General features: G+C 43.0%; 1 protein-coding gene across 2 annotated transcripts; it reads right to left on the reverse strand.

The window, feature by feature from the left end:
* Window positions 1-11,644: 11,644 nt before the first annotated feature.
* Window positions 11,645-17,935, reverse strand: ndufaf5 (NADH:ubiquinone oxidoreductase complex assembly factor 5). 2 transcript variants are annotated; one of them, XM_035406075.1, is made up of 11 exons: window positions 17,250-17,935; window positions 17,117-17,157; window positions 16,773-16,836; window positions 16,635-16,682; window positions 15,728-15,831; window positions 14,954-14,993; window positions 14,333-14,530; window positions 13,976-14,036; window positions 13,725-13,808; window positions 13,506-13,588; window positions 11,645-12,726 (listed from the first exon to the last, which is right to left on the reverse strand). In XM_035406075.1, exons 1-11 carry the CDS (start codon window positions 17,586-17,588, stop codon window positions 12,628-12,630), a joined length of 1,161 nt encoding a protein of 386 aa, XP_035261966.1. In that variant the 5' UTR covers window positions 17,589-17,935; the 3' UTR covers window positions 11,645-12,627. The 2 variants fall into 2 exon arrangements, with proteins under 2 accessions (XP_035261966.1, XP_035261965.1); XM_035406074.1 differs by lacking the exons at window positions 17,117-17,157; window positions 17,250-17,935 and having other exon boundaries at window positions 16,773-17,061.
* Window positions 17,936-17,949: the final 14 nt, after the last annotated feature.

The following is a 17,949-nucleotide window of genomic DNA, read 5'->3' on the forward strand; positions in this document are numbered from 1 at the left end:
CTTGCATTACATGCAGACCAATCTAATAAACTGATTTTTTTTTTTTTTTTTTTTAAGTGGAATTAAAAGGAATATGCAGTGCAATACGAAGCTAGGAGAGTAGCGTACTCTGGTTGAGCCAGCAGAGGAAGTGGCTGCGGTGGCGCGCGCGTTCCAGTGTGCAGGGATCTGCACACTGGAACGTGGTTTAGCAGTGCACGGGGATCTGCGGTGCCAAACACAAAGAGCACGCTCGGGTTGAAAATCAGGCAGTCATCCGATCAAAAAAAAAACATGAGATGGGGGGGAAAAGAAAAGAGCATTTGGTTGCTTATAAGAGCAGTTGGCTTTAGTTAGGTTGGTCAAAGAGAAGGAAAGGAAAGCAGGACTGTTTCCTCCTGTTTTTTTTTTTTTGTTTTTTTTGTAATCGTGGACAAATACTGCCCCCCGGTGGTCATTGTGAATAACCGGACAAGCGCTTTTCTGCAACCTTTGTTGAAGCACCCAAAAATGGGTTCTGCTCATGGAGCGTACATACGAACTGGAGAGGGCAGGAAGGGCCAGTTGGTGAAGCCTAGGAAATAACAGGAAACCGCCTCTGCTGCACATGTTGATGTTGAGAGAGAGAGAGAGAGAGAGAGAATGGGTGTTGGGTGAAACTTGAATGCAACTATAATTTCATATAGCACTTCACTTGTTAACCCCTATGTAGTTTCAGGTGCTAGTCTGCACTGGCCACCTCTGTGAGTCCAGCAAATCCAGCGACTTGTTCATCTCACTCAAGAAAATTGCATCAAAAAGTAATTCAGCATGTAGTGAATTACGCTGTGCTTTTTAATGCTGTACAGTATCCATGTGATGTAGCCTGGTGTTCAATGACTCACATCCTGCCGGCAATTGCACAAAATGCCAAGTTACCATTTTTGGACCTGTGATACATATTATTTGTCTAGAAGGTGAACAGTGTTTTGGCGCGACCAGTCCTGCAGCATCATCTCCAGTCAATTCACTGCCGTCCAGGGATGGAAAATTAACCCTCTGAAGAGCCCTCTGTTTTTTTTTTTTTTTTTTTTTTTTTTCAAAATTCGGTGTTCTAGAACTCCGTTGTTTCAAATTACCATTAGCATTGTTACATCAGCATTAGAATGTTCAGTTACGAACACTGTGATCACATATTTGCGATGTCACACCTTAAAGGGTTAAGTGTTGCCGCAAGTAGAGTTAGGCAACGGAGCACGTCTCCTCGAGTGCCTTTCCAAGTAATCAGAAGGCTGAGGGGCGATTACTAGAGCGTGTTCTCAGGGAAGGAATGGAATAAATAAATAAATAAATAAATAAATAAGTAACAGCCCTGCAGCCAATTGTTTATGACAAAGCCTGATATCTCCTCTCTTCTTCCACGCCTGACTTGAGCTTGCTGTCGGGAGTCCAAGGTCCCCTGAGCCTTCAACTCCAGACGCTTCAGCAGCTCAGGTTTTGGGTGGGGGGGGGGGGGGGGGGGGGGGGGGCTGAGGTGGGGGGGGGAGGGTATATGGCTGGGGGGGCTTCCTCCTGCCTGCCGGCTCCTGCCTTCTCTCTTCCTGAAATGTCATAGACTGGTCATACTCCATTAACACTCTCCACATATTTATTTTTTTCTGCCAAAAAATTGTTAGAACGTGACTTCCTGGTGACAATGTGCAAATAGAAACTGAGGATGCGATGGACAAGGCTACCCGTTGATGCCATTAGCCTGTCATAAATTATGCTGCAAGGGCTGATGGGAATCCACTTGTTACAGCAAGCAAACAGGCTACTCTGTCATTCGAGGTACTAATGAGAACTTGAGCTGAGAAGAATGAGTATATACTACGTACAGCAACTCCAAACAGTGTAACAAATATTGTTATAACATTGTAATAAACAATGTTGTTGCTACTTGTAAGGTTACCATGATATTGAACTTCTTGGAAACATAAGGTTACTACCTGATAAGGATGAGTATATTTCACATGCAGCAATTCCAAAGTGTCATAAATAACATTGTTATAACATTGTAGTAAACAACACTGTAACTACAGTAAGGTGTGTGTGTGTGTGTGGCCATCATTGCTATTAGCCTCTACCCTCACCTAGCCTGTCAGAGGCCAGTCAAACGGTGCGGAAAACCAAAGCGAAGCTTAATATCAGCGCCGAACGGATTTCCGCCGCTGGTTCGCGGTTATTTCACCGTCCAGCAGAGCAGTAACTTCCCCCCGAGCCAGCGTCATCGATTTACACCGCTGTGCACCCTAACACACGGCAGACGGCTAACTCCTCTGAGCCCCGCGCGAGCGTTTTCTCTCTCTCTCTCTCTCTCTCTCTCTCTCTCTCTCTCTCTCCGTCTCCGTCTTCGGCCCTCCATCTTGCGCGAGCGAGTGTGAAACGATGGAGTCAAGGGGAAACGCCGCAGAAGGCTCGAGAGTCGCTGCAGGAGAATTTAATAAATAAATGAATAAATAAATAAATAAAAAACTTGGCTTTTTAAGGCGGGAGGAACCTGGGAGAGGCGATCGCTCGGCACCGCCGGAGACCCGCGGGGCGAAGCGTGGCGGTGAAACCGGCGGCCCGTGACTTCGACACGGATTAGTAGGAAGCATCAGCCTCTGACAGCAGCGCTTTGCCTTTCCCCCACAGCAACCGCTTCCAGCTCTCCAGCCCCCGAACCCCCCACCCCCCACCCCAACCCCCCCCTCCCACCTCGGGCCAGGATCCGGTGACATCCGTTCGCTCTCTGTTTCGTGCCAAGCACGCCAAGCCGCGAGAGAGGAGGAGGAGGAGGAGGAGGAGGAGGAGCCGCGAACGAACGGTCCGCGACGACGTGCGGGGTCTAATTAACGGCCCTGTCCGTCAAAAAGGCGAAAGCCCGGAGAAGATCGCGCTGTGTAATTTCCATAATCCGTACCCCCCCCCCCCCCCCCCCTTCGCAAGTTACGGTCCAGTTCGGGCAAGGGGCTTGGCGCGTCTCGCAATTTCGCAAACATGTGATTAACCAAAGAATCAGTTAGACCAATTACAGCAAATAGGCCCACCCATGTCATTATCTGCTACCCAATACGTCCCTGTAATTCTCATCTCGAAGCTTTTCAGTGATTATTATTTGCAGGCGCCTGTGCGCGCGTGCTTATTTTATTTATTGAAATCGGGGCGAAAAACAGCGCATATTTGTTGAATGTTGCTTATACCTGGTTCGTATTGTTCCTGGGGAAACTGTTGCAGGTTTAATTCCCAGGTAGGGAGCTGACATTGTGCCGCTGAGCAAGGTACTTAACCTGATTGTTTCTGTAAATAGTCTGATGTGCGTACCGATAATGTGCAGGTCTACAACATGTCAGCAGCTGCACACGAGTCACCTGGGATAAGGAAATAAATAATGAATTGTGATCTGGTAAAAAAAAAAAAAGAAAAAAAAAGCCAGACGCTGTAAGAACGCTCAGCTTTGAGTGATGTCACACCAATACGCACGGAGCACCTGGGCACAGCAGGTGTGTAGAGGAAGCGAGATTCTCCTCTGGCAGGGCTGTCGGCATGGAAACGAGGGCGTGGGCAGGGCTTCGGGAACGAAAGGGGGGAAAAGGGGGAAGAGAGATCTGCAGGGGCTTCGCGCCGTGACACTGCTATATTACTTGTCAACGGCAGTGGATTGACTAAGGACACAGACCCTTGATCACTAAGGCTCAACACTGATGGGTCTTTTTTTCCCTGACTCTCATGAAGCCCATGTTCCTCATGGAAAATAGGCCTACAAAATAAAAACGCAGAAGTTAAGTTTCTCAAAACCCACCAATTTTGACTTTGAAGTGCATGATCAACCCATGAGCTTCTGATTCAAGATTACATTCCAATATCTACTTTGAGTATAGATATCATAAAACCATATCAAATGTATTGAGTCATAAAAGCAACAGATATTAATAGCCTAAATTGTAAGTAATTAGACGTTATAAGCAATATGCATTGGATGAACTGAAAATCACCACATTTGATGGCAAGTGCATCTTCCTATAAATGCCTTAGGAGGTGGCCTGATGGGAAGATTAGTTTTAAATTGCATACGGATGAACTAATCAAGAAACAGAATATAGAGTTAGGCTTCTCGGTAACACTTTACAATGAGGTCACATGAATTTGCATTAAATAATGTAGTTGTTAGCTTGAATTAACGATGCCCAAATACATTAGCATGAAATCGAGTCAGTAGTGAACAAATACATGAACTAATGTATTAGTTACAGGATTATTTATACATTATAAAAACATAGTATAAACTTATAATTAATGAACCATTAACAAATACATGAACTTTTTTATTTTTTTATCTCAATATGAACTGGCATTAACAAATGTAGTTGTTAACATGAATTAATGATGTACCAGTTCATTAACAAAGCTGTACAGAATAACTTTTCAGTTGTTAGTAGTCAACAACTACATTAGTTTATGCCAATTCACGTGACATTACATGCATTGGACCATTTATCATGGTTCTCTGCACTTTATAACAGGTGCTAAATCATTAACCCATCATTATCTCTTATATGAATAGTCTGGGCTGGCTTCTTTACATCCACACAGATTGATCCACAGGTATATATTCATATATAAAACAATAATTGGTTTACTTCGTTCCTACCTCAGCGGTCTGCTAAATAGAAATCCACATACAGTAGTTATCCCCTCCGTCTTAAGACTCCTAGTGATGAGGTACTTTTTAAAAGTCCTCTGTCCCTCTGCTGAACCTGGAATATTGGGTATCAGCCATTCTGCTCTTACAGTTGGAACAATCTTAAAATAGACAAATTGATTTAATTTTCCCATCCCATTGGCCTCACACTGACAATAACAAAAAGCAATCAGAGACCGCGCAGGACATTTTGTGAAATATTTTGACAAAACACAGAACATATTTTTGCCTTGACATTTATCATAGCAATAATATAAATACATTTCATATACCTCCTCCTGGCCCTAATAACTTTAGCCAATCTGTCTCATTTTCCTGTGAAATTGGATGGCAGATTTACTCAGTTAAAAGTAAAATGATTTTAAAAAATTAATTCAAGAAATCCTAAGTACTGGTGGGGGGAACTAAAACACAGTTTGAAAGGACCATAAAATAAAAAAAATAATAATAAAAATGTCATTTGTTCTACACAGTTAAAACAGTCTGTTCACAATAAGATTTTCCACCTTCAGATAATTGTGTAAGAGCCTCTTATTGGCGTGCGGCCATTGAAATGGGCAGTGTGCATTAGACACCATTACCAGACACTGCGGCAAACCATCTCCCCTTATTAGACGCAATGAGCGATGCTGTGGTTCCAGGTCCAGCAGGCATGTCCTTATTGTGATCACGGCTTACCTTTATTACTGGGAAAAAAAGAAAAAAAAAAGACTCACTGCTTTTCAGACAAACAGAGTCGCTGTTAGAAGGCTTCCAGTTACCTTCTGAAAGGGGCTCTACGAAGAAAAGCTGAAAAGGCTGGAACTAATGGCTAGGGGACTGCGGCGACCCTGAACCGTATCGAATGTGTTTTAGGCCGATATGTGTCTTTCCTCGGTGATGCTAGTTTCATATCTGGCAGTCCAACTTTGTCTCCCTCTGCTCTAACCTGGGAGGCATTGAGGCTTTCCTGTTGACTTTGGCCATATTTATTTGGCCATATAACTTCCCAGTCATTAAATGTCAATTTCTGTAAAATGCTTTGTTGGAGACTAGTGAAATTAAGCACACTGTCAAAATACTACTGCTACTGTTGCTGCTACCACTACTACTGCTACTGCTGCTGCTGTTGCTGCTGTTGCTGCAACTACTACTTCTACAACTACTACTACTAATAATATTATCAAGCATCCAGAAAGTGATCTGAAATCTACTCAGTGCAATCAGTTTTATTCCTACACGCTGGAAGGTGTTGCAGAGTAAATAGCAAATAGTAAATAGTGTTACAGCTTCCTTTCATGTTGCCTGATATTCATAATGAAGGGCCATCGGTACAAGCCAGGAGACAGCAGGCTCTGCTCGGACTCGCGTTTCGTACCGACGCGACGCTCGTAAAACAGAATCGCCCACGCCCCTCAAATCCGCCGCTCTGGCGGGAAGCCCTGCGGCAGCGTACCCCCGGCTCGTCTCGGGACCCCCTCGCCGAAATTGTTCCCATATATCTGCCTCGTCACTATAAAAGATCCGTCGTGTCCGTCAAATCCCCAGCTGCCGTTCCGACCCGGCGGAAGAGAGCGCGATAAAAATAACAATAAAAACAAGAAACAAAAACAAGCGCGTAAAAAAAAAAAGCCGTGCCCGTATTTTATCGCGTACGGCGTCGCGCGGCGCGACCGCGGAGCGTTTTTTTCTTCCTCTTTCTTCGCTCCGAATTATTAATGCGATGAGCGGGAAGCGAAAAACGGACGACGACGTGGAGCACGTTCGCGGTTACTCGGCTAAACGGCGCGCTGCCGGTGACCCCCTCGGACTTCACGCAGCTTGCCTGCGCCTCGGATGCCAGGAAGATGGAGTCATGTCTCTCGGACTCCCGTATGGTGTCGTCCACGGGTCACTAATAATCTCATCAAAATCCGTAATGCTATTAAGGAGGCACTTTTACACTTGCCGTAATAGAATCAGCCTCAAATCTCCACCAAGCTACTCTGGGACTCAGGTTTCTTAGAAGTCTTTCTTTGGTCTTGTAAAAACAAAAAACAAAAAAATTAGATAAACGAACAATAAAATTAATGAAATTATGAACGCAGGTTCATGCTAAGATTATATATTCAGAAGAAAACAAATAACTTTATGGTCGGCAGGGGATCACGCCACAGTGTTCGCTATTTAGTCACAGAAACGGTTCATTTAGAGGTGGGTTGTTTTACTGCCCTCAATTTCCAAGAACACAGACAGGGGAGAAATTGCACACATATCCATTTCAGAAGATGTTAAGAGAGCCATATTGGGATTTATGAATAAAATTATGCTCGGTTCGAGCTGCAAGAAGGAGCAAAGGATAGGATTAGCACTGAAGCCAAAGGGAATTTATTTCACTGGTCAATCGAGGCACCATTTAATATCGTTCCTTTAAGGCTCAAAGTTCCTGATTTTTTTATTTTTTCACTCTGACATTGATCATTGGTAGTGTGCCAAATCCCTCCAATAAACTGCCCTTCTTAGCACAACGGGCTCATAAATCAGTGAAATTGCCTGACACCCCCGGATCGAACCCGAGGGACACCGACTATACCTTCTTCCCCAGCTGTTCATTAAGAGGCTACCACACGGACACTTAGCTACAGGGGTCAGGACCTGTATTCGTGAAGCGTTTAAAAAAACGGGAGGGCTGATCGAAGGGAAAGTTTTACCGTTTAGCTCATCGTGGATAAGGTTAAACTGTAGATGGGAGAAGCCTAATCTTATATCAGCACTCCTAATCTGCGATGATTCATGAACACGGGCCCAGAGTTAATAAAATGTATCATCAGATGATCTGGGACCATTTTTTTTTTAAATTATTTTTTTTATACCACAACAGTAAGGTTTGGCTATGGACCGGTGAAGCCTGAATTCTAGATGAGTGCTTCAAACCAGAGAAGCTTCATGAACATGGGAGCACCACGGTCAATAAAATGCATGATGCTGATCTTGGATCAGTTTTGCCGTTCAGCCCGTGATGGGTAATGTTGGAAATATGGACAAGGGATCAACATGACCCGAGATCAACATGGCCCTAGGTCAACACTTATACTCTGGGATGCTTTTGAATACAGGCCCAGGTCTCAGGAATTAATTTCGTTGCAGATGAAATTCAGAAAGCACACTCAGCTCTTAAAAACATGCGAGGCCACGGAACCCCAAATCAAAGGCCCGCTCGCATCATCCCCGTCCAGCGAGCTCATTTGCTTTGCAACAATTTAGCAATGAATAGGACAGCGGGACTCAAAGGACAGTGACGCACGCGGCTTGCTTCCGTTTCTGCGAAGCTACGGGGAGAATATGAAATCCAGAAAAACATTCACTACTCAACCAATAGTCCTGTTTTTTTTCTTTTTTTTTTTGTTTGTTTTGTTCAAGTTCAAGTCGCCAACAGCACCCCAAGGCAACGGGGAGGGAGGGAGAGGATCAATCGGCAAAGACGACTTCCTCGTTGTTCACCAGCGCCCCCCACTGACCAATTAGGCGACCACAGTCTGAATCTACAGATAACAGAACGTATGATGAGAACAGGCCATTTAGCCCATCTACACTTGCAATTTACCTACAAGCTAGAGACTATCTACTGCTCACCATTCCCCTACAGGCTAGAGAGTATCTAGTGCACACCATTCACCTACAGGCTAGAGTATCTAGTGCTCACCATTCACCTACAGGCTAGGGAGTATCTAGTGCTCACCATTCACCTACAGGCTAGGGAGTATCTAGTGCACACCATTCGCCTACAGACTAGGGAGTATCTAGTGCTCACCATTCACCTACAGACTAGAGAGTATCTAGTGCTCACCATTCCCCGACTAGTGCTCACCATTCACCTACAGGCTAGGGAGTATCTAGTGCTCACCATTAACAGTGGCGTGAGAAAGTATTTGCCCCCTTCCTGATTTCCTCTATTGCTGCATACAGAGAAGGGTGGGCTCATCCTTCAAGTCTGTTTCATTCCCATCTGCCCCCCCATCTGCAACGGTCACCCTAGGCTTGCTCTTGTGGGGTTTCAGGCTGGGGTTTACTGGGAAGCACATCGTCACAATTGTTTTGTTTTTTTATTTGTTTGTTTTTATGTGCTATGCCGCTAAATTTTGACTTGATTTTGATTTGACTCTTCCAAACTTGACAGTGGTCGCAATGCACTGCTTCTCTCTACCATGAACACTCCCTCTCCTGTCCTTACCTCATTCTGTGGAAACGTCCGTCGAACCGGACACTTGAGGGAGGTTTCTGGCCAACCAGCTTGCGATAGCAAAAAAAGAAATAAAAGCAGTGGTGAGATCTAATGATGCTTGTAATTGGAATTTAAGAGATAACACCTCAAGACCTTTTACAGCACATCGACAGCTGTTTAAACACAGAGTGACTGAATGGATTTCCACTAGACTGACTGATCCAAATAACACGAGGACCAGCTGGAATCTTGACAGGGATGAATTACATGCAGACTCTCAGCCTCTCCCTTGGAACAGCTCCTTAAAATAACCAGGCCGCTCTTAGACTTGCCTGTCAATCAATTTCACACTTAATCACTGCTTAGGATGAATCTATGACAAAGTAAAAACCCACAGAATTTGTTTGACGTGACACAGTGAATGTTTCTAAAACAGCTTTGTAAAAACCACAGACAGGCCTTTTTCTACGTCTACATAGGGGGTTGCCCTTGATATACCAAACCGAACAGTTTTCTCGAGTGCATTTTTCATGATTCATGACTTACTACTGCCAGCTCCCATTAGAACTAGCCTGAAAATTAAACGATGGCTGTGTGATAAACTATTAATAATTTGCACATGAGCAATGCCAAGCTGTCCTCCTCGAGATAAACCTGATAATTGGTCAACACTGGGACATGCAGCTAGGGCTTGTGGGTAATGGAATAACTCCATGGAAACATTGAAAGTTCTCCATGGTAACAATGCACTTGCCACCCCGTTAAATGAGACCATGCTTATTTTTGGCTCATTAGCACCCCTGGAGGCCTAATATTTACATGATCTTTTATTCAGCGGCACTTTTGTATGTAAATTTATCAGGAAACAAATCTAATTTACATCCATTGATAAAAGCAGTGGCTTAGAGGTAAATAAGGTTTGAATAATGTGAGGACAAGAGTACTGAATTAGCTTCACTACAAACAGCATCGGTTCAGGTATTGTTTTAAAGATGTTTTGTGCTTAACAACATGCAAATACGCACACATTAAGCATTGTTTCATTTCAAATACACGCGCTGGAGTACAGGAGCCAAAGTATCAAAAATTGAGTCACTGTCCAAATACTTACAGACTGCACTGTACATATGAGGTTGTATATGAGGTTAAAGTGCAGATTGTTAGCTTTACTTTGAGGGAACATCCATATTGGGTGACCCACAAAGGAATGTCAGCTCCTTTCTTTCTCTGTGCTTTGACAACAATATTTAGAGGGATGTTAATATACTGAGAAACCATACTGCACATCCAGTCAGAGGGAGCACTCATCATGTATTAATTCACCAAATCACCTTTTTGTGTTTTTCTAAATGAAACAAACCTCTCCAGCTATTTCAGGCCAAGTTATGTTCAGCTGTTGGAGTTTAACAGTAATGCCACGGTGATGCACATCCCCTTAATTAACTACGTATCAGGAGTAAAGCACCAACATGTCGAAACTGCAGAGCACTCAGAGATACTCTCGATTGGCTTTCACGCATCACACTAAACTATAATACCCATCTCTCTGCCAGGTTCAGCTTCACTATAATATTTTTTTTTTTTTGTGTGCTTAAACCACAATATGCAGCCTTTTTTACATTTAACCTGCAGAAGTGACTCTGGAAGCAAGCCAGAGAATGATTCGACATTTATCCCAGATCTTTAAATGTCACCTCTAATTAAGCTTTCACAAGAGCCTTTAATTATGAGATAATACAATAAATAGCACAAATGGCCTGATAATATATTTTTAAAAAAGGAATATAACGAAGCTGTTGGATGCCTGCACTTGGAACCCTGCCTTCTTTAACTGAAATGCCTTTCCTGTTTTCCAGGCATGTGACTACGGTTTATTTCCATTTGTCATTTTTAGCGAGACAATAACCCAGCTGAGATTTCAGATAAAAATACATTTCCCCGTTGTACACAAGTAAGGACATAAAACAATGCCTCTTTTTTTTGGCTGCTATTAGTTGGGTTCTTTTTTTTTTTTTTTTCATTTGCAAACTTGGTTATGTGCCAAGATAATGAGGGGATGCAACAGTCACTCTCTCACATTTTGAAAAATATTTTTTCTTCAAAATACAATTGTATCTCTATTCTCTTCATCGTTCTGAGAGATAGATCTTCATTTGGTGCCGATACGCACCCTCCTAATAGAATTTCTCAGTCTCCCGCAGTTTTCATTAGCTTTGATTCCTCTGACAGAAACTTGAATGCAACACATTCTGCACCGATTTAAAAAATAATAACAATAATAATACACCCCCACACCCCACCCCATGGTGATTCTTAATACTGTTCTGCATTAATAGCTTTGTCTTCCAATGAATCAAAACTTTTGCTAAGCGGTCATTGTACAGTCCTCTATACAACCAGCAAAAAGTATTTCTAGACACGTAAGTTCCCATGGATGAAAAGTGTCTGGACACCCCTAGGTCTGGGGCTGTTTTCCATGCAAATTTTGGATGAGATGTTGGATGTCAGGCGTCCACGTACTTTTGGCCATCTAGTGTATTAGAAAATGCAATTCCAGGAAGTTGTTTTGTTGGACAACGCAAGTGTACAGCTCATGTATTTATTTCAGTTATATTCAGTCAGCCATGCTGTGTACAACTCCACGCCCCCCCACCCCCACGCCCCAAAGGGTGATAGAATATTCTCAGTAATCCATTGTGTGAACACTAGAGGGCGGACGAGAGCACAGTGAAAAGAGACGTGCAGAGAACAGGCAGTACCTGATTTTCTTCCAGAAAACAAACAGAGCTGTCTAAAAATATAAAATCAGGGTTTAATTTGTCTCATTTTAGGCCCAGACTCTGTTAATGTAAAAACAAGTTGCAAATATAAAAATGATAATGATAACATAATCAACGTAGTCTGTACACATCGTGCTGAATATGCAGTCTCCAAACAGTGCTGAATTTGTATCTCACACGCCAAACAAATCACGGGCCGTCCGTCATTCACAGCTTTCTTCTCAAAAATATCGCTAAACTGTCATACACCACAGTTATCACAAAAATATTACCCCTGAATTATCATCATTTAACATGTACTGTATATCCAGTTGATGCTTTGGTATGGGGAACCCATTTTTCAGACTAATACAGACACATTGATTTATTTTTTTTATTTTTTGATTTATAAAATATTTATCCAGTTACCTAACTTTATCAACACAGTTCTACACAATTTTTATGCATTTATTCAAAACATTTTATACGAACTTTATATGAACTGTCTGCTCACCAGCTTTGCAGTTACTGTATAAATGCTAAATACTGCACATTTATTTGAGCGTGCGTTCATTAAACAGTATCAGTAGCCTGCACCACATTTATGTTCAACAACCTGTATTAAAATATTTAAAATATTTTCTCAATAAAAACAACACAAAACAATACATATAACAACCACTTCATATAATTCAGCGGTTCTTACAGAAGAAGCTTCTTAGCCTGAATATAGGCTGCATTTCAGAATTTATCTGGTCCAGAGCTACTCGTGCAGAAGGAGTACACTGGCGCCCCCTGCCTGTCCAAAGACGTGCCTGAACTGTACAGGGGGTCTCTCACAAGTTCTGGAAGCACACCAAGAACTGGGAGAGTGCCGAGCTGGCAGTGAAAACGGACCAGGTTTTTCTTTTTTCTTTTTTTTTTTTTTTTAATGACGAAGACACTTTTATCGACAGATAAAACGAAACGCGTATTACCACGAGAGCCGCAGATACAAACGCGAGATTTTACTGCCCCTCCTTCGATCGGTCCGCGGAGGTCGGCCGGCTGAGCTTGCCGAGCTCGCCGAATGAGGCGCTCCCTGAGCCCCTCCTCGCCGGTTTCGCCTGAAAAAAAAAAAAAAGAGCGATTTTCCCCAGGAAATACAGCGAACGAAAACGCAATTCACACAGACGCAAAAGCACCGCCTCGAATACCAGATATTCTTATATGACTTCTTTCATCATTTTAACCTGGGAGAAAATAAAGCACACCCCCGGCACCAGCTACAGTAATGCTCCCTCGTGGTTTATTCAAAGTTTCGACCCGAGAGGTCTTCGTCTGGCATGCGGTATGATGAGGAAGACCTCTTGGGTCGAGACGTTGCGCGTGAAGAAACCACAAGGGAGCATTTGCTGGTGTGCGGGCAGACCTGGGTCAAATACGTATTTGTTTTGGATTCATATACTTTTCTGTGCTCTATTGATCTTGCCTGGTGTAACTGAGCCTGCCAATATGACCAGAAGGTGGGGTATGCACTTTTTGAGAGTATTTCATTGGTTCCAATACACCAGGCAAGATAAGTAAAGCGTAGAAAAGTATTTGAATGCAAAGCAAATACGTATTTGACCCAGGTCGGTGAGCAGGTATCCTTGATTTCTTCATTGTCTCATTCTACTGCCCTGAATCTGGCCACGCCAGTTGGATGTGCCTGCGCCACCTTCTTTTCACTGTTTTAATCTGCGTGCTATTCATTAGCCCACGTCTGCACGCCAGGCCTTCTAAACGCCACTCCATCACTGTAATTAACTGAACGGTGCATTATTAAAGAGCGCCTTATTCTGAAGGAAGAGCCGCGTGAGTGAGAGAGAGAGCCGAAGAAGCCTTCCGGGCGACCTCGACAGACCTGCGACTCGTGGGGCTTCCAGCCAATCATGTACAAGATCTCAAACGTAGCCGGAACCGAGCCATCTTCGTGCCCGTACATTTCTGAGGGAGATTAAAAAAAGCCAGTAACTGTTAGAATTTTTTTTACAGTCTCTCTCTCGTCTCTCACTTGCAGCAGCATTTGCGTACAGTATTTTGTATCTTTCAAACTCTCCCTGACATTAGGCCTCAGTCTCACCTTGGTAAATGGCGGCAGCAGCCAATATGGTGTCTCTGTGCAGCATGGACTTCCGGTTCCAGGCACAGTTGCTTTCTCCCATTCCTGAGAGGACAATTCAATGGGTCACAATGGGCAGAAATATCACACGCATACATGCAGAATCCATGACAATTACATAAATCAGCAGCCTTTTATCGTCAAACCAAATGTGTGTTATGCAAACAAGTAGCTTCTCTTTTATTCGTATAGTGAACATGGCTTGGAAATACCTTGCAAGTCTTTCATCACTTCAAGCATTCCTGGGTAATGTACCTGGATTTCATCAACATCCTATATTTAAAAAGAAATAAAACGGTAAATACACACACTTTATTATATACATGACATACTGCACATACTCACATGCGATGTAAAAATGTATGCAGTTAAAATGTCAAATTTATCCTTTTATGTTTGAAATGTCAAAGATAAATGCTTGATTTATTATCTAACCAAGTACAGTAATGCAGCACAAAGATTCTCGAGACCTAAAGGTGAGCCTATGGCTTTTTAAAATTTATTTTCACATTAAAGTTAGTTTTGTTATCGCCCTTAAAGTTCCCCTGAGATGAAGGGTGGGACTTTACCACGGTGAGCATGGTGAACCCCGCCCGCCCCATCAGGTTCCCCAGGTCGGTGACTGCGGTGTAGGGGGAAACGTGGGGGGCAAAGCCCCCCTCCCTCTCCAGTTCGGCCAGCTGCAGGGAGCAGCGCAGCTCGTACAGCGTCTCCCCCCCCACCATGGCCCCGATGAACACCCCGTCCGGCTTCAGGACATGCTGGATCTGCACGGAGAAATGCCTTAAAATTCCTCGCGCTGCCACCCTCCCCAAACGCACAGGGAGGTGTATTTTATACACCTAAAATACACACTACCACCCACCCCTGCACCCCCTCCCCAACAAAACCTTAATATCAATCTTATCCTGGCCCTTCTCCCTCCCAGAAATATCAAACTCAATTTGGATTTTTTTTCTCTCTCTTTTCAGTCACATTTAACTGCCCTTGCTCTGATGCCAAAAAAGTGAAAGTGAGTCTCGGTAAAGATGGAATGGATGGGTACGCATTCCATACACCAATTCCCCGCTGAAATATCATCCGCCTGACATTTACTGAAAAAATCTTTACAAAAAGGGCCACTGGTGGTCCATGCCGTTACATAACATTTCTGATAATTCTCGCGCTTGTGAGAGAAAACATTAATCTACCTGTCGGAAAGCTCCGGGAAGATCGTTAATCCAGTGCAAACTGCAGGGACCAGAGAGAGGGAGAGAGGGAGGGAGGGAGGGGGGGAGGAGAGAGAGAGAGGTACCGTTGTTTACTTCTTCTGTCATCTGTGTGAACCTCTGTCATCATGCATGAGCCAGGTTTCTTTTGTGTGTTCTCCGATCATAAAGATGAATATTACGATGCCTGTTCTAGAGGAATTGATCGCAGAGAAGAAGGGATAATGCAAGAGTCTACAGGAGACTAGGCAATTGAGAGCTAATCAGTATCCAAAGGGAAACAGGTTTCCTTTTAATTATATTGAGATTTTTTTATGAAACTACATCCCAAATGTGCTTAGACATAACTGATAAAAGCTAGTAGTGAGTGGAAGCAATTGGGAGAACCTGGAATAGACTATGGAATGTACTTTTGACCCCGAAATAGAAACCGAGGGTTATCTAAGATTTTCTTTTTTTTTTTTTCAAATTGTAAATCAGTGTTCTAGAACTCCATTGCTTTCAGTTACCAGTAGTCATTGATACATGAGCATTATAATGATCAGTTAAAACACTGTAATCACCTATTTATGATCTTACACCTTACAGGGTTACAAGTGGTCAAGTAAAAATAAATAAATAAATAAATAAATAAATAAATAAAAATAATTTAAAATAACAGAAATAATGCTCTGTGCAGCACAGGGGAAGTGACACGCTGCACGGTGTCTTTCTTTATTGGCGCTGTGGTGTAGAGAGATGGGGAAAGCCGCCAACCTCATGCTGCTGACCACCAGGTCGAACGTGTTTTCTTTGAAAGGAAGGAACTCCTCGTCCGCCATTACACAGTGGGTGGGCATTTCCACCTCCTTCTTCCGTTTCTGAAAAGACAAGGCACGGCGTTGGACCATATGTCAACATAACTCTTGTTCGCTTCTCTCCAATTCAAAATCCACAGATTTTTTAAAAAGGTTTATGTTGTTTAACTGCCTTATTTGTGAGGAAACACACAATGCTAATTTCACAAACAGAAAACTGAAGGTGTCAGGTAAGTGAAAAACAGATACAATTACACATTCTCCTCTTTAATGAATTCGTCCAGAGTGAGAACAGGAGAGTGCAAATGAGTTTGCTGCATTAAACAGAGTGTGGAATTGGGTCAGTCGATAACAGCACTCTGCATGAGCCCCATAGCCCGACATTACTATAAATCTGGGCGATGTCATTGGCCAGCTATGATCACAGTGGAGTCCCACCCATGGATAAGCATTGGTCACCTGGGACTCTCGAGATCATCACTGCAGCAATATGACATGGCTACCTGGTTGGCTCCTACAGGCTGTCGGTTGTTGTCAATCAAAGATATGCCCCTCCTTCAAATGAGAACAAACCCTCCTATAGTATGCTGTGGGGTTTGTTGTGTGTAAAATAGTCAGCGGTGAGCCAGTATACTGAAAGAGTGCACAGCAGAACTGTCGATTCCAAAAATGTGTTAGTAATATGTGTGAAAACACTGCAGAGGGAAACAGCAGGAATGCTTGTGTTTAGGCCTAATTTGAAAAAGCTCAGAGGACATCAGTCACAGCTTTTTTCCCCCAAGCTAATTTCAGACAGACACAACATTAAATTACAGAAAATAGACAATGTCTCCACCAACTGGTAAAATATTAGATTGCACACTTACCAAAACATTTTCTGAGATGTCTGTTAAGAAAAGTCTCTCAACAATATCCTAAAATAAACAAAAAAATAAATCAATATTATGAACATCGTCAAGAGAAAGAAAATAGTCAAGGAGTTTGTAAGTCAAACACACGAATACCTTGCTCAAGTGCGTTGCAATGTGATTTCTTCCACAGCCGACATCCAAGGCTAAAGGAAACGTCCTGTGAAATGTTTGCAAATATTGACATATTCATGCGTACGCTGTCCTTCTTCACATTTCACTGGATGTTATTTCTAGGCAGAATTAAACGGGGAAATCATAAGTCAACACTTACAGGTATAGCGTCAATACACAGAGATCTACAAATGTAACTCCTGACAGTAGTGTTCATGCCGACAGTCTAGTGATGACTTGTCAGAACAGTGTTTGCTATCATTAGTAATCAAACTTTATTGTGTTTACAATAAACCTTGAGCTACTGCAGTATCGTCGTTTAATACCTTGCAATGTCATAGACTCTGTCTGCAACTCTGCTGCCAACCTATAGAAAAGATACAGGGATGTCACTGTGAACCACATCATATCCTACATTTCAAACGGGGCAGGCTGTACATCCAGGCGACAGCTACACACCTCATCTCTTAGATAATCGTACTTCACTGTGTCCTGTAACATTGAAGCCCAGTTCTTCTGTTTTCGTTTCATGTTCCTGTCAAAAACATTCATAGCTCCGCCAAACCCGCTAGAAAACGGCTTCCGATGGGGCATTCTTGCTGAACACAAATGTTGCGATAAAGACAAGAATCCATTATTCTTATTGTGAAAACCAGATCTGTCTGCCACTGTATCTCTCTGACTGAGAATCACGGGGGATGCCTGAGGTGCTGCAGGATGCCTAATCGACCGAGTACTGTACAGTCTCTGACACACACAACTTCCACCGATTAATCTATTACTTATCACGTTATTCATATTTCTGAGTCTGACGACTTATATTAGCAAGTAGCCTGAACAGACAAAACCGCTGGACTACATAACAAGCTAGGTGCACAACACAACAGCAATACTGATGGAATGTAGTTAAATGGTTAGCCGGCTAGCTCAACTAACTCAGCAACAGCGGTCGGATCTGTTGACCTCTGGAAGGAAACCAAAACGCCGCGCGATTCAGCTTGTGCTAAAATGTGGATCTGGACTTTTCGAGCGAAACAATTACCAAGCGTTTTATATATTCATATTTAAACACGGCTTGGTAAACGTAATGTCCAAACAGGTGCAATAGATGCGAATACATACTCTAGGTTAAACCTAGTTGGATTAATTATCTGTATTT

This window comes from Anguilla anguilla, chromosome 2 (genome assembly GCF_013347855.1).
Source record: "Anguilla anguilla isolate fAngAng1 chromosome 2, fAngAng1.pri, whole genome shotgun sequence".
In the NCBI taxonomy this organism is placed as follows: Eukaryota; Metazoa; Chordata; class Actinopteri; order Anguilliformes; family Anguillidae; genus Anguilla; species Anguilla anguilla.